The following is an 18,438-nucleotide window of genomic DNA, read 5'->3' as shown; positions in this document are numbered from 1 at the left end:
GAAGGCTGAGCACTGAAGAATTGATGCTTTTGAACTGTGGTGTTGGAGAAGACTCTTGAGAGTCCCTTGGACTGCAAGGAGATCAGCCCTGGGATTTCTTTGGAAGGAATGATGCTAAAGCTGAAACTCCAGTACTTTGGCTACCTCATGCGAAGAGTTGACTCATTTGAAAGGACTCTGATGCTGGGAGGGACTGGGGGCAAGAGGAGAAGGGGACGACAGAGGATGAGATGGCTGGATGGCATCACTGACTCAATGGACGTGAGTCTGAGTGAACTCCGGGAGTTGGTGATAGACAGGGAGGCCTGGCGTGCTGCAATTCATGGGGTCACAAAGAGTTGGACACGACTGAATGACTGATCTGATCTGATCTGATGAGCAACTTTATGTGAATAAGATCCTCCCCAATTTTTTTTTTTACATAAAAGAGTTCAATTATGATCAAGGAAACAGAAAGGAAACCTTCATCACACACTAATAAACAATAAAGTAACACATGCAACCAATGAAAACGCATGCAATTTTAAGGACCACTCCAAACCCCAGTTCACCTGTATGCATACATGAACTTAAGTAAGAAAGATCTTCTCTTTTTCCCACTTAAGTGGGATCATACTTTAACTGGTTACCAATTTTTAATTTTCCCATTTAACAGATCTTGAAGATATTTACGTGGCATCACAACACATTTATAATAATAATTGCATAACATTTTTCAGTTTGAATTATGAACAGTATCAGTCTTCTACTGATGGACACAGAGACAGTTTTAGGTCTTTTCTTCTTACAAACAACACTGTAGTGTACATCCATGGAGAAATGCCTTTGGGTATGTGTCACATTTTCAAATTGTAAAATTATTTAGTCTTAAAATTAGGTAGTTCAAGTACAAGAATGTGAAACGAGGGCACCATATCCTAATTGTGAGTTTGTGCCATAGAATTTAAGGTTAAAAGGTCATGAGAGATCATTTTGTCCAAATGCTAGAGCCTGCCTGTTGTTGTAATTGTTTAGTTGCTTAGTCATGTCTGACTCTTTGCAACCGTGTGGACTGCACCACACCAGGCTTCCTTGTCCTTTACCATCTCCTGGAGTTTGCACACACTTATGTCCACTGAGTCAGTAATGCCATCTAACCATCTCATCCTCTGTTGTCCACTTCTCCTCCTGCCTTCAATCTTTCCCATCATCAGGGTTTTTTCAAATGAGTCAGTTCTTCGCATCAGGTGGCCAAAGTACTGGAACTTCAGCTTCAGCATCAGTCCTTCCCATGAACAGTCAGGATTGATTTCCTTTAGGATTGACTGGTTTGATCTCCTTGCAGTCCAAGAGACTCTCAGAGTCCTCTCCAACACCACAGTTAGAAAGTATCAATTCTTTGGTGTTCAGCCTTCTTTATGGTCCAACTCTCACATCCATACATGACTACTGGAAAAACCATAGCTTTGACCACACCGACCTTTGTCAGCATAGTAGTATCTCTGCTTTTTAATACTCTGTCATGGTTTGTGACAGCTTTTCTTCCAAGAAGCAAGTGTCTTTTAATTTCACAGCTGCAGTCACTGTCCGCAGTGATTTTGGAGTACAAGAAGATAAAGTCTGTCATTGTTTCTGTTGTTTCCCCATCTATTTGGCATGAAGTGATAGGACCAGATACCATGATCTTCATGTTTTGAATGTTGAGTTTTAAGCCAGCTTTTTCACTCTCCTTTTTCACCTTCATCAAGAAGCTCTTTAGTTCCTCTTCGCTTTCTGCCATAAGAGTGGTGTCATCTACATATCTGAGGTTACTGATATTTCTCCAGCAATCTTGATTCCAGCTTACGCTTCATCCAGCCTGGCATTTCATATGATGTACCCTGCATATAAGTTAAATAAGCAGGGTGACAATATACTGCCTTGACATACTCCTTTCCCAGTATTGAACCAGAATCTGCCTAAATCTCTTTAAACAGGTGAAGGAAGGTCAAAGCAATTTATGGACAAGGTGACTACTAGTACCCATGAAAATCCAGACAGGGCTCCATACAGAAGTTGCCATAGGACCAAAATCCCAACCTCTAAGAGGTGACCCTCTCACTATCTTCTTTGCATCACTTGCAGCTCCACCTGGTACTGCACTGCTTACATTCACAAAACCCTTTGAACTTCATGATGTACAATTTACTCATTGACATAGTTGAGACCCTAAAGTTGAAATCAAGTTAAATTTTTGGCTCCTCTTCTATTAATGTTCCAGCACTAAATCAATGACTTTGTTTTTAACACTTAATTATCTGTATCATCCCCAAATGCATCACATTAATGAAAGATAAGATCAATAAGAAAGAGGATGATCAAAGAAGATAAAACTGAAGACATGATCTTAAAGATGAGGACAACCCATGGAAGAGAATAAACAAATAAAATAGAACAAAACAAGGTAAAAGTGTTTCAGAAGGCAAATTGCCTTATAAGAGTTGAGAGAAAAGACCACTGAGTTACAGGAGATACAACAAACTGTAGGCTTAATCAGCTACAGAAATTTACCAGACAGGAAGTGGAGTAAGAAAAACTTGGACATATCAAGGAAAAAGAAAAAAAGCACAGTCTTGGCTTGTTTGCCTTATACTTTAAATATTTCAGTGTGTCAAGTTACTTTCCACTGCATGCGTGCTTAGTCGTGCCTGACTCTTGGCAACCTTATGGACTGTACCGGGCCACTCTCCTCTGTCCATGGGATTTCCCAGGCAAGAATTCTGAAGTGGGCTGCCATTTCTTTCTCCAGGAGATTTTCTTGATCCAGGAATCGAACCCATATCTCCTGCATTGGCAGGTGGATTCTTTACTACTGAGCCATGTGGGAAGCCCTCATCTCCCACTAAATCTTCTTAAACCCCAAACTGAGTAGTTATATTTGGATTGCATTAATTAGCCTTCCCTTTAAATTACTGTCAATTATTTGTCTCAACTAAATACAGAGGAAAAAATAATGTAGGAATAAAACATAAGGTATATCCTTACAAAGAAAATCTTCCATCACACACACACACACCACTATCTTAACACATCAAATTAACAAGATCCTAAACTTAAAAAGGAGATACATGAATTTTTCATGTCGCATGCCACAGAAACAGCAACCTGCAGTAGTTTTTAAGTAATTTTTTTTTTTTACAACTCTAAAATATGCCAACTCAAGTTTCTGATGATTCAGCTGGTACCATCTTCAGGGGACCACACTATTCCTTGTGATTTCCTTCCACCCTGCCCACATGTTTATAAATAGTCCTTTTATTAACCCTTCTTGAATTGCCCTCAATTGCAGTGTGCCTTCTATTTCCTGCTGGGACCCTTGCTTCTTCTACAGATCATGAGTGGTGTGCAATGCTCTTTCAGGGGACTTGGTCATAAAGGAAAGGTAGGGTAGATATGAGTAGAGGGAGGAACAGGATGCAGTCACCTCTTCATTCTTTCACTCTTCAGATGCATGTGTACATCATATTATGTTACTTAAGAGTGCAAAAAAAGTCATATTTTCAAAAATTCTTACAATGACACCTAGCTCTAGCTTTACTTGTTTGAGATTAAGCTCTAGAGAGCTACTTTTAACTGGGCTGGCAAAGCACAGGAGAGCAGGTCAAATTCTGATCTTCTCTCCTGGGCACTGGTCAAGCTGGGCTCCTTTGCCCTTGTGTCATGGTCCTTTTGGAGGCAGGCATCCTGTGTCTTAGTTTAGAACTGGGATGAGGTCTCCAAGGCCTCAGAGACCACTCAACAGCTATTCCTCCAAAGTCAGTCCCTCCTGGGATATATGGTGACCCATGTCACCACCATATGCAGTCCCACCAACCTGAATTCTCCAGGCCAGAATACTGGAGTGGGTACCCTTTCCCTTCTCCAGGGGATCTTCTCAACCCACGGATTGAACCCAGGTCTCCCACATTGCAGGCAGATTCTTTACCAGCTGAGCCATCAGGGAAGCCCAAGAATACTGGAGTGAGTAGCCTATCCCTTCCCTAGCAGATCTTCTCAACTCAGGAATTGAACTGGAGTCTCCTGCATTGCGGGAAGATTCCTTACCAACTGAGCTACCAGGGAAGTCCAGAGTTTGGCGTATATTTCATTTAATCCACCCACTGACAAGGCCACTGAGGCTCAGCACGTAGGAACTGGTGAAGTCTTTGAGCGGGGCCCAGGCTTTCTAACACATGTGACCTTCAAGGTTCAGAGCTGCCACTGGCAAAGCCCTCCCCAGAATGTTCTTCCCCACCTCTCCATCTGGTAGAATCCTTTGCTTTCTTAAAGCAAAGCCTGGCTTTTTATCTCCCTGAGCTCTTCCATGGCTACAGTCAACAGGGTTGGTCCTTTGTCTCCCTCTGTCCCCAGAGCTACTTCAAGGCCTTTTTGTTACAGTTCTTATTACTTGCCTCCTTCTTACATGCATTTCTGAAGGTCTGTAAAATACTAACTGCAAGATGTTTGGGAAACCAAGACTGAAGGTATATTATTCATCTTTGATCGTTAGCTCTTGCACAGGGCCTGGTGAGTGTGATATGCTCTATCTTATTTGGTAAGATAAGAAAAGAAGGAAGGAATTTCTTACACTGTCCCACCACCATCTATGGAATGGAACAAACAAACACACACACATATGCTTTATGTGGTAGGAAAGTTTCTAACCAGTAGTATCTTGTCATCCCAAATAATGAGATGTGTCACATACACAACTGGGAATAACAGATAAGCTAAAAAGGCAGCAAAGAATAATATTTAATGAAAATAATATTGAAAGTAGTGACAAGAACATCATTCCGTAATGATTCCAAAATTGATCTAGAACATAAAATATCCTGAATTAAGTTGAAAAAAGGAGAGCAACACAGATGAATTATTTTTATGTAAGGAAAAAGATAAAGACCTTGCAAAAATAGAAAACTGACAGAAAGATTAACATTTAAGATCAAGGCAACATCTCTAAAATTCTAAAGCTTGAACAGGAATTTTAAAAAGTGGACTGTGCTTGTGTACTAAGTCAATTCATTAGTAGTGTCTGACTCTGTGCAACAATATGGACTGCAGCCCGCCAGGCTCCTCTGTGCATGGGATTCTCCAGGCAAGAATACTGGAATGGGTTGCCGTGCCCTCCTCTAGGTATCTTCCTGACCCAGGGATTGAATATGCAACGCTTATGTCTCCTGCACTGGCAGGCGGGTTCATTAATACTAGTGGTTTATACTCATTTATAAAATGGATTATAGAGTAGATTACAATGATTCTATATTGTCTTTATGGTGGTTGAGATGAATAAAAATCTGCAAAAGTAACACAATTAGGGTCGAAAACTGTCATTTTCAATGTTCCAATCTAGAACTAAAAGGAAAAATGAGAAAATATCAGTGTGTATTAAAAATACAAAGTGAACAGTATTAATAAGATCTCACTTATAAGGTACAGAATAAAATTAACTTACTCTCCTCAACACACTGTGAGGCATGGTTTTAACAAAATTCTTTTAGTTTTCCCTGTGTACAATTATATAAAATATTATACCACTGCAAAGCTAATTTATGTCAAATTGAGACACTAAAATGTAAATTTAGGATATCATATTCAAAATTCAGCACTCTTTCCACTGGTTGCATTAAGCATAAAATAAAAACAGTTCTCAGGAAAAAAAAAAAAAGACTGTCAATTTCAGAAAGAAAAATACTGTTGACCACAAAACAAGATCTGTTTATGGAAGAACTTTAAGGTCATAATTTATAAAGTAAGAGAATCTTACTTTAAGGTGATAATTCGTAAAATAAGAGAATCTAAGATCATTTTAATCTTGCATATACTGAACCAGTTATTTCAAGAGTCTTCTTAAAAGTAACTCAGTACAAAACAAGCATACTTTTACTAAGACATCAAGTCCCTGAGCTAATTACTATACAACGAGTAAGCCTGAAATACACCAAAGACGATGTTACATTATTTTGTCCAAAGAAAGTTCAAGAACCTTTGTACCAGGTAGTGAATGTTGCACTTGGAGAAGCCATTCTGTTGCAAATTACTTGATTAGGAGTTAACTTGAAAAGATCCTATCAGAACAGATTGGTTCAACAGATATTATTTGTAAACCTTTTTAATAAGGGATTTTGTAACAAACCTTGCTATTTTATCTTAAAAACTCAGAATCTAGAAGGAAGATAGTTATTTTAAATTCTAGTCACACATTCCTCTCAATATGTCACTAAAATTCATCCTGAACTCAACACCAAATGCCTACACTCATCCTCTCTAGTAAAGAAATATTAGTAGCTGAAAAATAAATGTTACGAAATACAGGAAGTTAAATAAGTCTGTATGATTATTTATGTTTCTAAAGCATTTCTTGTTTGTTCATTCAATTCATATTTCTTGAGCACTTACTCAGGATTCAGGAAGTGTGACAGGGCAGACAACAGGGCAGTAAGTGAGGAAAATTCTGTCTCTGTTCTCAAGTTTACAGTCTAATGGTAAAGACAGGCAGGAAATAAATATGTGCACAAAAATGTATTTCTTCCATGCAAGATGGTGAAATAGAAAGCTCTCAAGGTTTGGAGTCAGACAACCTGAAACCAGAATCCTGCCTAGCAGTGAGCTTGTGATCACATTTTAGTATGCTTATTTTTAGCAAAATAGGAATTGTGAAACCCACCATTGAGAATTCTCCTGAAGACTAACTGGAATAATGTCTGGGAAAGACTGACAATTTACAGGTATTCAAATCATTCTGTTTCTTCCCTCATTTCCTCCCTAATTCTTATTTTCCATCAGCTAAATTTGGCCACAAAAATATGACAGTGAAAAACCCTTTTTCTCTATTAAATTTAAGAAGTTATTTAACAAAACAATTCATTTCAAAACAAAAACTAAAATAATTTTCTTAGTTAATGAAGGAATTATCTCGATTGAGAATAAGTGTATATTTAATTTTGTTATCAAGTTTCCAGTCCATTCTCAGTGTTCATCCATTTTCCCTACAATTTAAAACTTTTAAAAAAAGGAATAACATTTTCATTGCCTAAGGGAAAACAAGATTTTATATTCAAAACAACAAAGCTCACAGAAAGCAAAGAATAAAACACATATATTCTGAGCTATTTCCTCTTAGGTATAAGAAAATCAAGTTCATGGAATTAAAATTACTTAGGGTTATGAAATCAGTGTAAGCTTCACAAGCAAATGCAGTTAAGGCAATTATTTGTAGTTTATAGACTAACACTTTTTTTTTTTTTTTTGCTTACTGAGGTTATTGAGTACAATAAAAAATTAATCTTCATTGGAAATGTTCATGAATATTAAATTTTCTCCAGCTTTTAACTATATTTTTAAGACACTAGTAGTGTTAGAAGACTTGATCTTGTATGTGACATTTTGAAGAATGACAACCATACTCTTCAGTACTGATGCCTTTTTAAACCCTATAGATTTAAACTCTGAGCATTTACAGTCTATTTTAATATAACCTTCCTTGAAAGAAGGTTTAACATTTTGCTTATAATCTAAAATTCTGATGAGGAAAAGAATCTTGCTGCCTTTTCTACTTGAGATGTAAAGAAAGAAAAGAGATGTCAGAACTTCAGAATAATAGCATTCTGTTGTTGGAAGGGAACTTTAACCAAATTCCCTTATTATATTGAAGAGCAAACACCAGTGGTTTAAAGTCCTATTTCAAATAAGTATCAGAGTCAGGACTGGAGTGCAGCCTACCAGGGTGGATGGGTGGGGGTGCGCGTGCACAGCGGTGGCAGGGTGAGTGGTATGGTAATGTGTCTGTCAACTTGTGTTTACCTCTGTATATTGTTATATAGAGTCGCTAAGTCATGTCCAACTCTTTGTGATCCCATGAACTACAGCCCTCTGGGATCCTCTCTCCATGGGATTTTCCAGGCAAGAATACTGCAGCAGGTTGCCATTTCCTTCTTCAGGGGATCTTCCCCACCCAGGGACAGAACCTGTGTCTCCTGAATTGATAGGCAGGTTCGTTACCACTGAAGCCATCAGGGAAACCTCTCTGTATACTGATGGCAAATTTAACACTCAAAAATGTCTGCTCTACAGAAAGTTGGGAGGGAGAATTTTACTATTTTTCTCCAAGTAGTTTTGCATCCAAGTTTTAGGGTTCACACATGTGCTTCCAGCATTCCATGAACATTAAATAGTTCTTATTTTTATATCATTTTAATTGTTTTCAAACAATAAGTAAAGGAACAAATCACATGAACAACTAAATGTATTAGACACCAGATTTTAACTCATTAGAACTCTTATATACAAATCTTTGCAGCTTAGTTAACCTGCTTTTCTGAAGACCTTGGAATAAAGCAGGAATCACAAATGACATCAGGGACCAAGGAGGTAACATGAGGGACTGAAGGCCGTGAGGACGCAGCTGCATCTCATCCAGGCAGCTGATCTCTGTGTGAGGAAATACAGAGCCAATGTCGGCCACACTGATTCTCTCAAGTCAAGAAGAGAACCCTGTGTCTCTATGAAATTAGGAAAGCAGGAAAAAAAAATTACTAGTTAAGGATTCAACCACTGACTAACTTCATCACCACCTGTTCTAATTAACTGACTAACCATAAGGTGAAAACACAAGTCAATGAAAGAGATATAACACAGCATAAGGACCCAGAATGTCCCGGGACTGAAAGCATCACCCCCATTTGAAGTGTTTCATGACCACCTGCAAGTACTTAAGTCAAAGACTCAATCTGCATCTGTCAAATAGAGAATAACAATACCACCTCATGGGAGTCAGTGGAAATTAAATGAGATAATACACACAGATACTGAGGCAGAGTGCCAGCCTTCTAGTAAACCTCTCTTGTCACTGTCATCACCATTTATTTGGGGACTGTTTCTCCAGGAACAAGCTGAATTGAGTCAATGGACTCAATAATACAATACAGCAGACAAGTGAACACGTACTCTGTAAGAAAAAAACAAACTCCAAAAAAATGCATATATATTTTGGTCTTTTAACACAAATGTATCAAATGGTTCTATAAAACAATTTATCTTCAATGTACTTACAAGTCAAAAATTACTGATTTATAAATACAATATTCACCTAATAAAGAACACAATTATACACAGGAAGAGAAAATACAGGATGAGATTCCCCCAACATAGATTATCATTTAAAGCTATAGTCTTTTATGTAGTACTCAGCATAATCTGCCTGATTTCTTAAAACTGTAACTGCTGTTGGCCCTATTAAAATCCGTAAAGGCTATCATTTTTAGATTAATTTTTTGAAGTCATTTGTATGAGATTTTTTACTTTTCTTCAGTATCAAATTTTAGTAATTTAGGAAGCTTTTCTTTCCCCAACTACATTATAGATAACCATGGGTTTCAACAGAATTGTTTAATAAAATTGTTTCCATTTGTAAGAAGAGACATTTGTTACCATTGGAAGATCAATAGTCTATTAGGTTTTCTGCTTCAATCAGACTCTCCAACCTATTGCCTCTGTGGTATAACCAGAAAAAGCACTAGTATATTTCAAGGAACTTAGTCAACATAGGAAAATGAGGTGAAAATTTAAAAGATAATTTACTTTTAAAGCTACTATAAATTTAAGCTTGTGCAAAAATAGATCATTGTAATAGTAAGTTAATCGAACCAATTTAAAATAACTTTAAAACATGGATTTATATATAAGGATTTATATATAAGGATTTATACAGTGCTTTTGCTATTTAGTTTCAAACACATTTGTAACTTTATAGGCATGCTTCCTAAATAAATATAAATAAGAGTAATCAAAGAGATAAATCTTCTGTAAAGTTTAGAAGTCAAGGAAACAAGCCTCCAGATACTTGAATAACACAATACTCAAAGGCTAGAGGAGATGGGAGGAAAATAAAAACAGGGAAGTTAAGGGCTTTTCTGTATCTGTACACAGGGAACAGAAAAGCCCTTAACTTTTCTGGCTATATTCTCCATATGTCTCCCAAGAAAGTTCTCAAGTACAGAGCATCATATTTTTCCTCAAAATGTTTAAGACTGAAGGCCAAAGTTCAAAAATTGCTCTGGAGCTTTCCAACTTCATTTTTGTCAAACCAGATAACTCGTTGTATAAAAGGACCAATTTGTGAGAAGCCAGACGACAGACACCACAGGTGAAATTCTACTAAAGAAGCCTGCATTGTATTGCCACAGGGCTGACTCTGAAACCGAAGCCCATTAGTTCATACAAACAAATATCTGAAATCCACCTCGGTTAACTTTTATTTCTCGACTCATCACACTGGAGTATCAAACCTCATTTTCCAAAAGATCAAGAAGTTGCCAAATTAAAAAAAAAAAAAAAAAAGGAAAAGCACCCATAAGTTGACTAACGTTTCATACAACGTAAAGAATACGCCTTGCTAAACACAACCAGATTCCTGGCCAACAGAAAAGGTTAACATCAAAAAAAAAAAAAAAAAAAAAAAAAAAAGCGCGACCTTTCTCGGCGAGCAGCGCTAGGTGGCAGAAGAGAGTAGGGTAGGCGGCAGCTCTTGAGCCAAGCTGAGGCCCGTGCTGCTCTTCCGCTCACCTTCTCTTCGGTCTCACAGAGTAGCTATTTAGACTGACCTGATTCCAACCCGCGGCCACCTCATCAACGGGAAACCGTATGAGCTAAATACAACCCTCTGAAGCTTCCACTACATCTTATCTGACTGGCGGAATTAGGCCCAAACTGAAGGGACCAGGCTGGACAGCCCTTTCCCTCAGTCTAGCATATCACCAGTCACCAGACAGCGCCACCATAAGTAAGAGAAACATGCCCCAGACGGCGGTTGGGGACCCTTTCCCCCCTAAAAAAGGAAAAAAAAAAAAAAAAAAAAAAGATGAATTACTTACAAATGCGGAATCTTCGGAGGAAGAGCTGAGAGGGCGCCTGCTCTCTGAGACGCCGAGGCCTGAACCGGCTTCATCTGATCCGGCTTTAAGAAGCTTGCGTGGGCGACGCATGCAGGCGCGGTGCCTGCTGGGATGCCGCTAGTGGACCTCGTGTTGGTGGCGATCGCAGACATGGAGGATGTTTTCTAGGCGTCAAGCTTCAGTAGTCACCTAAGCCACCTAAGCCTCATTTTATTTCAAAAACGTGAGGCTAATAACAGTACTTATTTAAAGGGTTGTTGTGAGGAGTGAAACAGGTGATCCATGCAAAGTGCTTTGTTTGGTGCTTTGTCAGAACCATACTCAATGAATGTGAGCTGTGGATCTGCCCACCATCAAATGCGACAGGAAATGGGAGGGGGTTGATAAAGAACAATCATCATTATCACCGTTATTGTTATTAACATTCTCTTCATGTCCTCTTTGCTCCATCTAAACCAGCTGCATTGCGGTTTTTGCTGGCACGCCCTGTAATATCTCCTGTCTCTTTAGAATTCACAGCTCTTGCTATAGAATCACATACAGTTGATTCTGAAGTCTGAGTGCGTGCCTGCGTGCTAAGTTGCTTCTGTAGTGTCCAACTCTTTGCGACCCCCATGGACTGTAGCCCTCCAGGCTTCTCTGTGCATGGTAATCTCCAGTCAAGAATACTGGAGTGGGTTGCCATGTCCTCCTCCAGGGAATCTTAACGACCCAGGAATCTAACCCAAGTCTCTTGTGTCTCCTGCATTGGCAGGTGGGTTCTTTACCACTAGCGTCTCCTGGGAAGCCCCTTGTGAAGTCTACCGCTGCCATTTACCAGCTATGTAACTTTGGGCAACTGGTTTCATTTTTCTGAGCCTCAGTTTCTCCACATCAAGAACAAGGATAGCAATAGGACTTCTCTTCATAGGTTACTTATGATAATAGGACGCCGTAGCACCTCATGCAGAGTAAGAATTCACCAGACATCCTTGTAAATAATTAGTATTTGCTTTGTTTGGCATATGCTGTCCATCTAAAACCTACTTTTTCTTTAAGGCTCATCCATTCTGTCATGTAAAATATATTCCTATGTCTCTTTCATACTCTTGGGGATTAATAAGTGAATTGGACTTAGCTTCTGAGCTTCAGGTATCAAGGAGTTCCTAGCATGGGAGCAGGAACAAGTCAAGTGTACATTGCTCTTAGTGAAATGTAGTGTTAAGTGACCAATGAAGCATTTATTTTAGAGATGGTGTTAATTTCACCCTGGAAGAATCTGAGAAGGGAGACAATGTGTACCATCGTGATTAGAAGAATAGAGTTTTGTGTTACATCTGAAGTTAAAGTTCAGCTTTGCCACTTGTTAGCTGATCACTTGGGATGAATCATAATACTGTCTCTGAATCTCACTTTGTGTTCCTGTAAAACAGATTTATTTGGAAGGAATGATGCTAAAGCTGAAACTCCAGAACTGGCCACCTCATGCGAAGAGTTGATTCATTGGAAAAGACTCTGATGCTGGGAGGGATTGGGGGCAGGAGGAGAAGGGGACGACAGAGGATGAGATGGCTGGATGGCATCACTGACTCAATGGACTGAGTCTGAGTGAGTCTGAGTGAACTCAGACCTTTAGGATGGACTGGTTGGATCTTCTTGCAGTCCAAGGGACTCTCAAGAGTCTTCTCCAACACCACAGTTCAAAAGCATCAATTCTTTGCTGCTCAGCTTTCTTTATAGTCCAACTCTCACATCCATACATCACCACTGGAAAAACCATAGCCTTGACTAGATGGAGCTTTGTTGACAAAGCTTTTTAATATGCTGTCTAGATTGGTCATAACTTTACTTACAAGGAGTAAGTGTGTTTTAATTTCATTGCTGCAGTCGCCATCTGCAGTGATTTTGAAGCCCAGAAAAATAAAGTCAGCCACTGTTTCCACTGTTTCCCCATCTATTTGCCATGAAGTGATGGGCCTGGATGCCATGATCTTAGTTTTCTGAATGTTGAGCTTTAAGCCAACTTTTTCACTCTCTTCTTTTACTTTCATCAAGAGGCTCTTTAGTTCTTCTTCACTTTCTGCCATAAGGGTGGCATCATCTGCATATCTGAGGTTGTTGATATTTCTCCCAGCAATCTTGATTCCTTGGAATCAAGCACAATCTTGATTAGCTTGTGCTTCTTCCAGCCCAGCCTTTCTCATGATGTACTCTGCATATAACTTAAATAAGCAGGGTGACAATATACAGCCTTGATGTATACCTTTTCCTATTTGGAACCAGTCTGTTGTTCCATGTCCAGTTTTAACTGTTGCTTCCTGACCCGCATACAGGTTTCTCAAGAGGCAGGTCAGGTGATAATCCTCTGTAAAATGTAAAAGCGTATTCTTCCCTTTTCTGGTAAAATTTTGAAATAAAGAAGTTTTTCTTATTTATTAATTTATTCAGCCATTCAACCAGCAAATGTACCTTAGTGATATTATGTGCTGGGTGCTAGCCTGTGGCCTCAGATACAAATAAGGAATCAGGATTCCTCACTTTATTAGGTGGCTGGTTAAATCCTTGTAAGGCAGAGCAACAGAGTATTCTCTGCAAAGTTCAAGTGAGCTTAAGATCATTTTCAAATGCTTAACTAACCTCATGCAAAGGCCTCTTTTAGGCACTGTAAAATCAACAATCGAGTATAAAAGAATTAACTTATTTCTATGCATAAGGAACTGTGGAGGAAACCAAGATATAGTAGTCAGTGAGATACTATAGCATGTCAGCTTTAGAATACAGGTTCTAGAGTCAGAAAGGCATGGATTCAAATCCCAACTTTGTGTCTCACTTACTTACCTTTGACAAGATATTGACCAATCTAATCCTCAGTTTCTTCACATTCAGAATGGGAACAAAATAGTATCTGCTTCAGAAGGCTGTTATAAGACTAAAACAAGATTATGCATGGAAGGCACTTAGTGGCCCTGAATATGTTATATGCAAGGAATATGTTCCTGAAGCCCTCAGATAATCTAAGACTGACCCAGACAGAGGATGGAGGGCACTTTTATCTACTGGCTACAAAGGGACTTCCTGGTAGTCAGTTCATTCATTCATTCACACAAGAATATAATCGCTTGGCTGACCAAACCTTGAAATTATGAGATTCTTGGGCTTCCCTCATAGCTCAGTTGATAAAGAATCCGCCTGCAATTCAGGAGACCTAGAAGATCCTCTGGAGAAGGGAAAGGCTACCCACTCCAGTATTCTTGGGCTTACCTGGTGACTCAGCTGGTAAAGAATCCACGTGCAATGCGGGAGACCTAGGTTCAATCCCTGGGTTGGGAAGAACCCAGGAGAAGGGAAAGGCTATCCACTCCAGTATTCTGGCCTGGAGAATTCCACGGACTGTATAATCCATGCGGTCACAGAATTGGACATTACTGAGTGACTTTCACTTGGCACATTTTGGTTTGGTTGGGTTCCTGGGAGGCAGACTCTGTGTGGAGGTGAGCATTTGGGAGATTTATTAATGAATACTGTAGGGATCAGTACATACAGAAGGGAAGGATACAGTTGTAAGAGGGCCCCAGTCAACCCTCCAGGATGCTCTGAGGCTGAGATGGCTGTTCTAGGGCATCCAGTATTAGGACTTTCATCCCCTTGTTGTAACCAGTTCTTGGAGGGAAGGGGTTATGGTCTTGAGCAGGGCAGCTCTTTTCAGATGAGGTGATCTCCAGAGAGACACTGACCTGAGGCCAGTCAGATTATTTCTCTTCCATCAAGCAGCTGAATTAGGCCCTCAAGTGAGGATGTTGGCAATGTAGCATCCCATCCACTGCACAAGTGACTGTCATAATTGCAGGTGTTGTATAGCAAGTGAAATGCTATACTTTTAAGTGATATAATTTTGAAATTATATACATGACTACCTTAGTGTGTATGTTCCCTGTTACTACTATTTTGCTACCTTTAGCCACTTCTTAATTTCTTATCTGTTTGCAGTGTCTATCTCGTAGCATTTTGGTGAAGATTAAAAATCATATAATGTATGTAAGGTACTTTGCAAAGTTCCTGGCATGCAGCAAATGTCTGGTTTGTGTTAGCTATTTTTTTTTATTAAGAGAAGGTCTTGGAATATAGAAGGACTCAGTAATAGATGGAGAAAAGGAAACTATGTTAAAATTCTAAAACTTACATACTGACTTAAAGCACTGAGCCTGTCACTGGCAAAGTTTACATTATGGTATTTGACTAGTGGGTGTCTTGGGCTAGTCTTAAGTCAACATTAAATAAAGATTTGGGTTTTGGCACCTAGTAGGAAGTCCTGGCCAGACTGTGAACATTCTTCTCTCTCTTTTAAAAAAAAATTTTTTTTCACTCCCTCCTATGAGAAGGGAATGTGGAATGTTAGAATGATACTCTTGTCCATTTGGGGAATAAACATGAAAATAATGATAACAGGAAAGGGATAGAACTAAAATCTACTTACTAAAGGATCTAAATTCAAGTTACAGGGTATTTATCGCTCAACTAGGTCTTCATACCATTTTTTCATGTTAATTATCTCACTTGAATCCTTAGAACATGTATTCCCTTAGCCAGTGACCAAAATTCTGTAACTGCTTTTTAATTTACTGAACTAACCAGCACTAACGGACAGAATGATAATCTTCCTTTTCACTGTCTTATGAAAGTGAAAGTCGCTCAGTCGTGTCCGATTCTTTGCGACCCATAGCCCATGCGACTATATAGCCCATGGAATTCTCCAGGCCAGTATACTGGAGTGGGTAGCCTTCCCTTCTCCAGGAGATCTTCCCAACCCAGGGATCGAATCCAGGTCTCCCACATTGCAGGCGGATTCTTTACCATGTGAGCCACAAGAGAAGCCCAAGAATACTGGAGTGGGTGATCTATCCCTTCTCCAGCGAATCTTCCCAACCTAGGAATCGAACTGGGGTCTCCCGCATTGCAGGTGGATTCTTCACCAACTGAGCTATCAGGGAAGTCTTAGGGGCATGGTTACCTTTTTAAAGTATATTTCATGTTCCTGTTGGTAAAGGAAGCTTCAAAACAAAGCCTTCCTACTGTTGTCCTGCTCCTGCTGCTGCTAAGTCGCTTCACTCGTGTTCGACTCTGTGTGACCCCATAGATGGCAGCCCACCAGGCTCCGCAGTCCCTGGGATTTTCCAGGCAAGAACAGTGGAGTGGGTTGCCATTTCCTTCTTCAATGCATGAAAGTGAAAAGTGAAAGTGAAGTCGCTCTGTTGTGTCCAACTCTTAGCGACCCCATGGACTGGAGCCTTCCAGGCTCCTCCGTCCATGGGATTTTCCAGTCAAGAGTACTGGAGTGGGGTGCCATTGCCTTCTCCGTGTCCTGCTCCTACCCAACCCCTAAAATGCGGTTCAAATGCTTATTTGGGGATCAGGAACCATGTCCTATTCTGATTGTGTTTCATTTTATTCTGGTTTGTTTTATTGATCCACCTAGAGCAGTACTTGGAATGCAGTGGGTACTCAATGAAAATCTGTTGCATGAATGAATGAATTGAGGAGCTGGGAACAACATTGGGGTCCTTATTTTAGAATCCTGTTCAGGGAGATGGAGGCATATGCAGGAGGGTGCTGAGCTGTCTGAGTCACAGCAAGAACCTAGGTCTCTGAAGTTTCCACTGCAATACATTTCTGCATTTTGTATTCTGGGAACCCAAGGAAATCTGCTCATAGCATTGCTGTACAATTATCCCCACCCCAGACATTCCTTTTCTTAGAGCTATTTTCTTCTCTAAAGCTAGATGTTGAATAGAGCATGTTTTCCTCATTGCAAGCCCATAAAATAATTTTATTAATATCATGTCCCACTTACCTTCATGCTTTTTTTCTTTCATATCTTTGGGAAACTTTCTTTTATTTTTAGGGTATATCAGATGCCTTCTTTAATGATTCCTTGTAGTTCTGAGGTTCTTCTTACTTACCTACTTAATTCCACAAATTTGGAATAGATCTAGATTATACACTAATGGAAAAAGCAGGACAAGAGCAAGTTTGAGACATGTAAACCTTTAGATCAATTATTATTAAAATCTGTATACTCATCTTCAATAGAGAAAAGTATTTCCTGAAAATCTTCTATGATTTTGCCTCACTAACATAGGAATGATAATAGCATTCTGGTGAATTTATTCACAGTATTTTTCTCGTTGACATATTTTCTCCTATGTTATAATCAGAGTGTACCACACTGAGATCTACAAATTCTACTTGTCTACTCAACATTATATGATAAGCATTTCCATTTTTAAGATATCCTTTATATAATGTTCATTGGCTGTACAATGTTCCATTATAGGCATACATCACAACTGACTTTACACTTTTTCTAAAGGTGGACATGAATGCTTTTTTCCCAGTCATTTGGTATTATCAACCAAGTAGGCCTGATTATTTGGGGTCACATAGCCTTTTCCATGTTTTGGGTAGGTAGCTCCCTTAGGACACATACCCAAAGTAGAATTACTGAGTCAAATAGACTAGACATTTTTATGGCTCTTCAATCACATATTATCAAATTCTTGGTTGGGGGATAGAATTCTTTGTTTAATAAATTGAAAGAAAGGGTAGCTATGGTGATTTTCCTGCAATCACTACTGCCAGGCAAGCAACTGAGCTCAATGATGTGAACAGAGAGAGTTGTTTTAAGGAAGTGTCCAACTTTCAGCCCAACCTCTGGAGACTTATTAGAATTCTAATGGATCAGAAAATGATTTCTGAGAGATCTGCACTAGAAACTCTAGCTAGACTTCACTGTTGACTCTTCTTAATCCTGTTTTGGTCTGTTACAGTTATCTAATAAGCAGAAAAAAGAAAGCTTTTCAGATAAACACATTTTTATGTCCTTCATTCTAATGATATGTTCTGAAGTTGAGACTTAAAAGAGACAGAATATTATGACTCAACATTTCTGTCATTTCTGTAACATTAAGTCACACTGTCAGAACCCATTATGATTTAGATTTAGATTTAGATTATGATTTAGACCCTGATCAAATAGGGTCCTCGGGGCCTGGGTTTACCACTTGAAGCTCATAGAAGTGAGATGGAGAGATTCCTCTACAGGTGGGACCCTTAGGAACACATCTGAGTAAGTCAGACCCTTAGGAACACATCTGAGTAAGTCACGTGTCTGGATGTTTATATCAGGACAAAGAGACTCCCATCTATTCTTAAACCACATGTCTAACTTTTGGGTAAAACAAAAACAAAAACAAAACAAAACAAAACAAAAAAAAAACCTTCCTTTCCTGCAAAGAAAACTCTGTGATATTTATTTCTCAAAGCAAAGAAAACTCTGTGATGTCTCAGAGACCCACTGCATGATGATGACAGCAAGCTCAGCCCTGGGGGTGGGAGGGAGACTCAAGAAGGAAGAGATATGTGTATACATACAGCTGACTCATGTTGTTGTACAGCAGAAACTAACACAATGCTGTAAAGCAATTATACTCCAATGGAAAAAAATACAATAGATAAAAAATTTATGCTGGCCCCCCAAATTTAAAAACAATTAAAAGAACTAATAACACCTCCT

The 18,438-nt window shown here is 39.1% G+C and overlaps 1 protein-coding gene across 7 annotated transcripts in view; it reads right to left on the bottom strand.

Moving 5' to 3' along the window:
• LOC129635355 (uncharacterized) overlaps positions 1-11,439 on the bottom strand; it is a 434,397-nt gene extending 422,958 nt beyond the window's left edge. For 5 of the 7 annotated variants that reach the window (XR_008706245.1, XM_055558295.1, XM_055558298.1 and 2 more), the window contains exon 1: positions 10,869-11,439. Coding sequence is in view for 6 of the 7 variants with exons in the window: in XM_055558295.1 (XP_055414270.1) it covers positions 10,869-11,041 (173 nt within the window). In the remaining variant the exon portion in view is untranslated. The remainder of the gene's footprint in view (positions 1-10,868) is intronic. The other 2 variants (XM_055558300.1, XM_055558296.1) reach the window with 2 other exon arrangements.
• Between the last annotated feature and the right edge of the window lie 6,999 nt (positions 11,440-18,438).

Source organism: Bubalus kerabau, chromosome 20 (genome assembly GCF_029407905.1).
Source record: "Bubalus kerabau isolate K-KA32 ecotype Philippines breed swamp buffalo chromosome 20, PCC_UOA_SB_1v2, whole genome shotgun sequence".
NCBI classification, from domain to species: Eukaryota; Metazoa; Chordata; class Mammalia; order Artiodactyla; family Bovidae; genus Bubalus; species Bubalus kerabau.
Note: the sequence above shows the minus strand (reverse complement) of the source record. Positions and strands in the feature narration are given on the sequence as shown.